This window comes from Camponotus floridanus, unplaced genomic scaffold, assembly GCF_003227725.1.
Source record: "Camponotus floridanus strain SB8 unplaced genomic scaffold, Cflo_v7.5 scaffold84, whole genome shotgun sequence".
Classification (NCBI taxonomy): domain Eukaryota; kingdom Metazoa; phylum Arthropoda; class Insecta; order Hymenoptera; family Formicidae; genus Camponotus; species Camponotus floridanus.
The window spans coordinates 834,155-843,602 of NW_020229854.1; the positions used below are offsets into that span (position 1 = coordinate 834,155).

At 49.0% G+C, this 9,448-nt stretch overlaps 2 protein-coding genes across 2 annotated transcripts; both read left to right on the forward strand.

Moving 5' to 3' along the window:
• Nucleotides 1-53: 53 nt before the first annotated feature.
• LOC112639723 lies at nucleotides 54-4,439 on the forward strand. Its single transcript, XM_025414599.1, has one exon. The coding sequence runs from the start codon at nucleotides 54-56 to the stop codon at nucleotides 4,437-4,439; it is 4,386 nt and encodes a 1,461-aa protein (XP_025270384.1).
• Nucleotides 4,440-6,612: 2,173 nt separating this feature from the next.
• On the forward strand, nucleotides 6,613-7,662 carry LOC105249119 (protein GVQW3-like). Its single transcript, XM_011254353.2, has one exon. It carries the CDS (start codon nucleotides 6,613-6,615, stop codon nucleotides 7,660-7,662), a length of 1,050 nt encoding a protein of 349 aa, XP_011252655.2.
• Nucleotides 7,663-9,448: the final 1,786 nt, after the last annotated feature.

Genomic DNA, 9,448 nt, shown 5'->3' on the forward strand with positions numbered 1-9,448 from the left:
CGACTGCCATCAATGCTCAGGAGAGCATTGAAAGGCCCATCGGCACGCACGGTATGGACCTCTTCAATTACCTGCTCGTCGAGCGCTTTGACACACAGACGCGAATGCAGTGGGAGTCCTCGATCCGCGATTCCGTCGACCCGCCAAGCAACGACGTCCTCATGGACTTCATAGCGAAGCAGATCCTCACGCTGAACGCCGTGCAACCAACCACTGCCGCGAAATCCGGAGACACTTCTCGGTCCGCAAGGTCGCACTTTGTAAAACGCGCATCCGGTTCGTCAACGTGCGCCGCCTGTAAAGAAAAGCATTCGATTATGCAATGCTCGACGTTCAAAGCCAAGACCGCTGCCGAGCGAAAAGGCCTAGTAGAAGCAAACAGATTGTGCTTCAACTGCCTCGGCAACCATTACTTGGCAAAATGTCAGTCGTCGAAAACTTGCTTCACTTGCAAGGCACGCCACCACACGCTTTTGCACGACGCATACTCGCAATCTGATGGTGCGATTTCCTTGTCCACCACACGCTTCGCATCAGACCGCAAGGCGATTCTTCTTGCCACCGCACGGGTCACTATCAAGGACCACGTGGGAAGACCGCACGACATCCGAGCACTGATCGACCAAGGATCAGAGGTCTCTCTAGTCTTAGAGGCCCTGGCACAACGATTGCGCCTGCCGCGGATCCGCTCCTCGATGACGATAGCCGGGATCGGAGGAGCCTCTGGAGCAACCCGCGGACGGCTGTCTTTGGCGCACTCCTCGGCAATAACTGGAGCAACGCTCCCCGTCCAGGCGTACGTCCTGCCGCATCTCTCCTCGTACCAGGGGCCCATCGTGCGAGCCAGCGTCACCTGGCCCCACATACGCGGTCTCCCTCTGGCCGATCCGCAGTATTTAGACCGAGATTCAATCGAGATACTGCTCGGTGCGGATGTCTATTCCGCCATCCTTCAGGATGGACTCCGCAAGGGAGGCAAAGACGAGCCCATCGCGCAGAAGACCTCTCTCGGGTGGATCCTGTCGGGAGGACACCAAGCCACGACCCAGAGTAGCCATGCCGCTCACCAATGCACCATAGACCGCCAGCTGACCGACTTGGTGCAGCTCTTCTGGGAGCAGGAGAAGGAGAATACCGTTCCCGTCGCTCTTACCCCGGAGGAGAGAAGGTGCGAGGACATCTTCGTCCGCGAGCACTCACGCACCACCGCCGGACGTTACATTGTGAGGCTTCCCTTCTCCGGAGCTCTACCCTCTCTGTCAGGAACCCGTCGGCCGGCCGAGCGTTTGCTCCATGCCATGGAGCGCCGCTGCGACAAGGACGCTCGATTCGGCAACCTCTACCGCAGCTTCATGAAGGACTACGAAAACCTGCAACACATGGAAGCTGTAACCACATCATCACAACAAGAAGATACTGCAAGGTGCTACTTACCGCATCACGGAGTGTTGCGAGAAACGAGCACCACCATTAAGCTCAGAGTCGTGTTCAACGGCTCACAGCTCACGACCTCGGGCACCTCGCTCAACATCAGTCTGCTGACTGGTGCCAATCTCCTGCCAGTTCTCGCCGACGTACTCCTGCGCTGGCGCTGGCACCGTTACGTCTTCTTGGCGGACATTGAGAAAATGTACCGCCAAATTCTTGTTCATCCAGACGACCGCGATCATCAGCGGATACTTTGGCGGCACCGTGCCGTTGACGACATCCGCGAATACCGCTTGCGAACGGTCACGTATGGCTTGGCGTGCGCGCCATTCCTCGCCATACGGACCTTACACCAGCTCGCCGACGACGAAGGTCACCGATTTCCACAGGGAGCTGTCGCGCTGCGCCGCGATACTTACGTGGACGACGTCGTGACCGGCGCGAGCACCCTCTCGGAGGCCACCGCAGCGCAACGGGAGCTCCGCAGCCTCTGCATGGCGGGCGGGTTTCCTCTTCGGAAATGGGCGGCCAACCACCTCAGCATCCTGGACGGCGTTCCGCACGAGCACCGGCTCACCCACTTACCTCACTCATGGTCTCATGAGAGCCACACAACGCTCGGTCTTCACTGGCACCCGGCCGGTGACCACTTCACTTTTTCACAACCGACACGTCACTTCGACGAACTTACAAAACGGCGTGTCCTGTCCGAAACCGCACGAATGTTCGATCCTCTCGGCTGGATCACCCCGGTCACAATGCGGGCCAAGATCCTAATCCAGGCCGCCTGGCTCCAGAAGATTGACTGGGACACTCCACTTCCATCACCGGACACGCTCGCTTGGCGGAACCTGCTCTCGCAACTTCCGCGCCTCAACGAGATGAAGGTATCTCGTTGGCTCGGCAGCGACGGTCCGCACTCACACGTCGAACTGCACGGATTCGCCGACGCATCGGAGCGAGGGTACGCTGCCGTGGTGTACCTCCGCTCCTCCACTGGAAGGGGCATCACACTCCACCTGCTGACCGCTAAGGGCAAGGTCGCGCCCGTGAAGCCCGTGTCCTTGCCGAGACTCGAGCTATGCGCGGCCGCCCTCTTGACGAACCTCGTCGTTCACACGCGCTCTCTGCTAAGTTTGTCCTCAGCTCCAGTCTTCCTTTGGTCGGACTCCAGGGTCACTCTTCACTGGATCCACGGACACGCCTCCCGCTGGAAGACCTACGTGGCCAACAGAGTGTCGCTGATCCAGGAGCGGCTACCCGAGGCGCGGTGGCGACATGTGCCGGGCAAGGACAACCCAGCTGATTGCGCCTCCCGAGGAATTCTGCCCAGCGACCTGGTCGGTCATCCTCTGTGGTGGACGGGACCATCCTGGCTTTTAGAGGACCAAACAAGGTGGCCGAACAACGACGGCGCCCTGCTCAACGCTGCTGTGCCGGAGCAAAGGGCCGTCGCCTCACTCTCGGCGGCTGTCAAGGACGTTTCTGAGTCGGCCTTCCTGCTCCGTTTCTCGTCATTGCACCGACTGCTCAGGGTGACAGCCTGGTGTCTTCGATGGCGACGGACCGGCACCCGGAGATCTCGCACCACCGCTGACGCCGCACTCTCACTCACGTCTTGCGAGATCGAAGACGCACTCCTTCACTGGATTCGCATCACACAGACTCTGCACTTCCTCGGCGAGATCACAGCACTCAGCAAAGGACGCGCCTTGCCAGCCAGAAGTCCTCTCACCAAGCTGAGTCCGTTCCTCGACGACAGCGGTGTAATGCGAGTCGGAGGGCGACTGAAGAACGCCATCCTGTCTCACGACGAGCGGCATCCCAGCATTATCCCACCGGAGTCACGGTTGACTCACCTGATGGTGGACTCCTGCCACCGGCGGACCTTGCACGGAGGAGTGCAGCTCACCCTCGGGTTGCTTCGTCAACGAGTCTGGATCCCACGTGGTCGAGCAGTCGTCAAGCGGGCGATCCACCGATGCGTCACCTGCACGCGGTGGAGAGCCGCCGCACCGCAACCACTCATGGGCAATCTGCCCCGGGAACGAGTGACTCCTGCACGCCCGTTCCTGCGCACCGGGGTCGACTACGCCGGCCCTATCCTCATTCGGGCCAGCAAGGGACGAGGCCACAAGGCATCCAAGGGCTTCATCGCAGTTTTCGTCTGCCTCAGCACCAAGGCGGTCCATCTGGAGGCAGTCACGGACTACACGGCCGAGGCGTTCCTGGCTGCCTTCCGCCGCTTCGTTTCCCGGCGAGGCCTCTGCAGCGACGTCTTCTCCGACTGCGGCACGAACTTCGTCGGAGCCGACCGTGAGCTGCGGGAGCTGTTCCGCGCTTCCTCTTCCGACGGCCGTCGGATAATTCACGCAACAGCTTCCGACGGTGTGAGATGGAGGTTCAACCCCCCCGCAGCGCCACACTTCGGCGGACTATGGGAGGCCGCCGTCAAATCCACCAAACACCACCTCCGAAGGGTCATCGGCGAAGCCACCCTCACTTACGAGGAAATGGCGACCCTCCTCACTCAGGTGGAGGCATGCCTAAATTCGCGTCCGTTGCAGCCGCTGACGGACGATCCCGACGATCTGGCGGCGCTAACACCAGGGCACTTCATCATCGGCGCCCCCCTCGTGGCCGTTCCGGAGCCGTCACTCACGTCCGAGAAGGACACCGCTCTATCTCGGTGGCGGCTTCTTCAAAAAATGCGCGACCACTTTTGGGAACGGTGGACGCGCGAGTATCTCAGCACTTTGGCGTCACGACCAAAGTGGACCAAGGACGAAGCCGGCCCGAGCATCGGCGACCTGTGCCTGCTGCGATCGGAGATCACGCCTCCGACGAGATGGCCACTCGCCCGCATCACGGCACTGCACCCCGGAGACGACGGAATTACACGCGTCGTCACCGTCTGCACCGCATCTTCGGAGTTCACTCGGCCACTCGCGAAGATCATCGTCCTGCCAGGAGACAACGCCAGGGCAGACTCATCACAACCGGATTCGTGAGCCCGCACAATCACACGTTCTTATTTCGTTTCTTTTTTTTTTGCTGCGGTTTCTCATTAATTCGTTTCACCGCATCGCACTTCACTCGCGTCACTTATAACCTCACGTACGATCGGCGGATAGCGTTATTAATTGTCTTCTCGCGATTTCTTTTTTTTTTCATTTTCACGTCGCGATTTCACGATCACTCATCACCGCACTCCACGTTTTGGAAATCAACCGCCAATACTTTTGCACATTGTACACGACATCACGAGTATGTTTCTCATTATTCACCATCACAATGTTTCACCAAAACGCAATACTCACTCAAGCGAAAATTTCAATAGACTGAATCACACGTGTTGTCACATTCCATTCATCACGCGCGATTCACAACTCACAAATCGAACTATTCATGACATCTGTCAGTACTTACACGCACTCATTCATTTCGTCATGTACTGACGAGGCGGGCGGGATGTTTGAAATTCATATTTCGCATGCATATCATCTCAGCTCATTATTACCGAAAACCGAGATTTTTCAAATTAACGGACGTCGAGAATCTTCTCGACGTTTCTATTTATAGAGAAAAAACCGATCGTTCGAGTTATCTCGATTTTATTGCCACCACAAAAAACGCTTATCTCTGCCGTTGACAATAACAGTGTCAACGGTCGCCGAAAACTGTACAGTTTACGGGCATGCGCGCCCATACGTCACGATCAGCTGATTACCAATCAGCTGATCTAAAAAGATCGCGCGCATGACAATTAACTCATTGTCAGCGGTAGACCTCATCAGCGGCCAATGACGCGCGGCGCCCTGAGGTCACCGCCAAAATACAAAGTTAATTGGGCCACGTCGATACGGGCCCAAAAATCTGCCCGGTATATAACGAGCACCGCGCGAGGACACGAAGAAGTCTCGCACTTTTCGCTCTCGCACTTTTCGCCAAACCGCACTTATCGCTTCGCAAACCGCAGTATTATTCGACCGCTTTTTTCACTCGGACTTTCCTCTCGATTACGGACTTGAACTAATTTTCGGCAATATTTCTCGAATTCTGAAATATATATATATATATATTTGTGTAAAACTTTATTTATCGTGTGGTGTTGAAAATAAAACTCTCAAAAGTACAAAAAAATCATACGTGTCGTGGCTTGTTTTTTCTCAATTGTGCAGTGTCCGAGTCCAAGACCTTTTCTGTCGCGCCTATCGTCTCGAATAACTCATTCGCGAACAATATATATATATATATATATATATATATATACATACAGGGTGATTCAAAATAACCCCTGTGTCCATGAAATGACACATTGTTGAGTCAATTCTAAGACGATTTTTCATTTTGCAAAATTTCGTCCGAAGCTTAGTTTTCGAAATATTAAAGAAAGAAGTTAACGCATGACGAGTTGGATACAAGAGGCAGGCAAGGGTGACGCGAGACCAAAGCTGCCAGATCTCCGCCGCAAGCAACATGCAACACGGCGTGGAGGGGGTAATGAGGATGTAAGCGTAAGCGTACGTGTGAGCTCGGCGCTTCGGCTAGCTTCGGATAGTAGAAGAGGACAGAATACAGTCTTCTGTCTCCTTCCTACCGAAAGACGGGCACACGCGACGCGTCACGCTCCACGATATCTCGATGCGCTCAATGTTTCTTTTACAGCATTTTTATTGTATAATGTGTTTAGAATATGTCTCTGTATATATATATATATATATATATATATATATATATATGTATACACATACATATTATAAACATATTATACGATAAAGAATAATATTTAAATAATTATAATATATTTGTATAATGTATATATATATATATATATATATATATATATATATAATATTTAATATATTTAATATATTTATAATATATATATATATATATATATATATATTATATATATATATATATGTATATATATATTATTAAATATATATATATATATATATTATATATATATGTATATATATATACAGGGTCTGTCCGGAAAGTAATGCGTCGCATTTTTTTGTGACGTGACTATACGTCGCAGTGCGTTCGGACCGGTTGGGGAGAGTGGGGGGAACCCTTAGCTTTCCAATGGTTGGTCGGTCAATTGTCTCCGTGCGCTTGGAGGGTTAGGACGGCTTTTTTTGTGAACGTTTACGTAGTAGTCGCGTCGAACTTATGATGGAGAAAACTTTAGAGCAACGCTATGCGATAAAGTTTTGCGTGAAGCTGGAAAAGACGCCGCTCGAAACTTTTGAAATGCTTAAGGAAGCCTTCGGGGACGATTGCCTTTCCAGATCGCAGTCCAACAGATGGCACAAGATGTTTAGAGAAGGTCGGAAGGACATCACCGACGAGGCCCGCGCAGGACGCCCGTCAACATCGCGAACGGACGATCATGTGACTCGTGTGCGCCAGTTACTGAATTCAGACCGTCGAATGAGTGTTCGCTTGATGTCGGAATTATTGACCTTGCCGAAAACGGTTGTTCATGAGATTGTATCGGAAGACTTGGCCATGCGGAAGATTTGCGCAAAACTCGTGCCCAAAGTTTTGACCGATGCGCAAAAGCAACACCGAGTGGAAGTGTGTAGAGAACTCAAGGAACTCTGTGAACATGATCCCAATTTCCTGGACAACGTTATCACTGGGGATGAGTCATGTATCTTTGAGTACGATCCGGAGTCAAAGAAACAGAGTGCAGAATGGCACACGACGTCGTCGCCACGCCAGAAGAAGGCTCGCATGAGCAAGTCCCGGATGAAGTCCATGCTCATTGTTTTTTTTGATGCAAAGGGGATAGTGCACCATGAATTCGTACCTACTGGCCAGACCGTCAACGCTCAATTTTACAAGGAAGTGCTTCAGAGACTGAATGACAGGGTTGCCCGCGTTCGGAAGGAGATCCGCGCTTCGTGGAAACTCCATCACGATAACGCGCCGGCTCACACCGCCTTTGTTGTCATGGCCTACCTGACCAAGATCGGTGTGACAACGTTGCCGCAGCCACCCTACAGTCCCGACCTGGCCCCGGCGGACTTTTTTTTGTTTCCTCGGCTGAAAAGGAACCTCAAAGGAAAGCATCTCGAGTCGGTGGATAACGTGCAAGCTACTACGACGGCTTACCTGAAGAGCATCCCGCGTGAGGAGTTCCTGAAAGCATATGACGCATGGAAATCGCGTTGGCAAAAATGTATTGATGCAGAAGGGTCATACTTTGAAAAATTTTAAGTTGTTTAACCTATCCGATCAATAAATTTTTTTTAAAAAAATGCGACGCATTACTTTCCGGACAGACCCTGTATATTATATATATGTATGTATATATATATATATATATATATATATATATATACATATATATATATATATATACATTATAAATATATTATACAAATATGAATATGTACTAATTATATTACCAAAATATATTATAAAACTATTTAGTATAGTAATTTAACTTGTTTCTCTATAAATATACATTTAAAATAATAAAATAAAGAAATTTAATGAGTGTGGCGATTTTCCATACCACCCATGGGGTATCACCAATGGCGCGTTAGATTTTTTTATGTGGATCTTCGCCTAGAGCCCTATTATACCATATTGTATTCATATATAGAAGATGGAGAAAAAAATATCTAGAAATAAAGGATAAAAGGAATAAAATATTGAATAAATAAATATTCTATAAATTATTAATTATTTTTTATTAATTATTTTTTATATTTCTATATCAATAATAATATCAATAATATCAATAATATCAATAATAATAATAATTTTTTATGACGCCCCAACCGCCTCCTCGGGCCCAACCGCCTCCTCGGCCTCCTCGGGCCCAACCGCCTCCTCGGCCTCTTCGGGCCCAACCTCCTTGACCTCGGTCGCCTCCTCGACCGCCAGACATGCCCCTGCCGCGCTGGGTATACCAGCGGGCACGAGCCTTGCCGCTTCCTCTTTTTTTAATTTTATTTTCTGAAAAATAAAACAAATTATAATATATATATATATATATATATATATATATATAATTTAATATAAAAAATAATGTACCATTTTGCTCCTGCTGTTGCACCTTCTGTTCCTGCGGCGGCGGCGGTGGCGGCGGCGACGGCGGCGGCTGCTGCTGCTGCTGCTGCTGCTGCTGCTGCTGCTGGTGCTGGTACTGCTGCTGCTGCTGCTGCATAAATATTTGCAGCTGATGCAACAAATGTTGCTGATGCAACATTTGTTGCATCAGCTGCTGCATCGTTGGCTGCGCAGCATCTTGCAGCACCAAAGCGTCCATCTCTTCATTAATATCTTCTATAAAATTATGAAGAAAAAATTAAAATAGAAATTAAAGATTAAATTATTTTTTAATATCTTTGTATAAATAATGATTTACTTACGAGACATGTTCGATCTATCGCCGTGCTTGGATGAACAGACAATGAGACACACTCGGCATTTGTTTATTTGTTTCATGCCGTTTAATTTGTTTTACGCCGTTCATTTATTTCGCGGCATTTATTTTCATCAGATAATCTTGTCGCCTTGTACTATCAAGTAAACGTATTTTTTTATACGTGCTCTGAAATCTTGGTGTTCAAGAACTGTCACAATCCCGATTTGTGTGTGAGTTCTGATTATTTCAAATTTCTATATATATATATATATATATATATATATATATATCATTTTTCATCTTCAGCTTCTTTAATTCTTTGTTTCTGTCTATTTTTTGTTTCACAAAAATGAGTGATGAATTGAAAAAAAAATTTAAGCGAAACTTTTCCGATGCTTGGCTCAATGATGATCGATATAAATCTTGGATACGCAAAGTACCATCCGACGATAGTCTTTATTATTGTAGTATATGCAATAAAAATTTTTCGTGCAATACACATATTTTAAGACATGCGGATTTTGCGTGTCATAAAAATAATATTAAAGAAAATAATTTAGCTTTAAATACTAATAATGTGTGTGAAAATAATAATAAAAATTCAGATAAAAAAATATCCGAAAAATA

Coding starts and splice junctions, on each gene's coding strand:
- LOC105249119 (XM_011254353.2), top strand. CDS start 6,613: ATGGAGAAAACTTTAGAGCAACGCTATGCGATAAAGTTTTGCGTGAAG.
- LOC112639723 (XM_025414599.1), top strand. CDS start 54: ATGGACCTCTTCAATTACCTGCTCGTCGAGCGCTTTGACACACAGACG.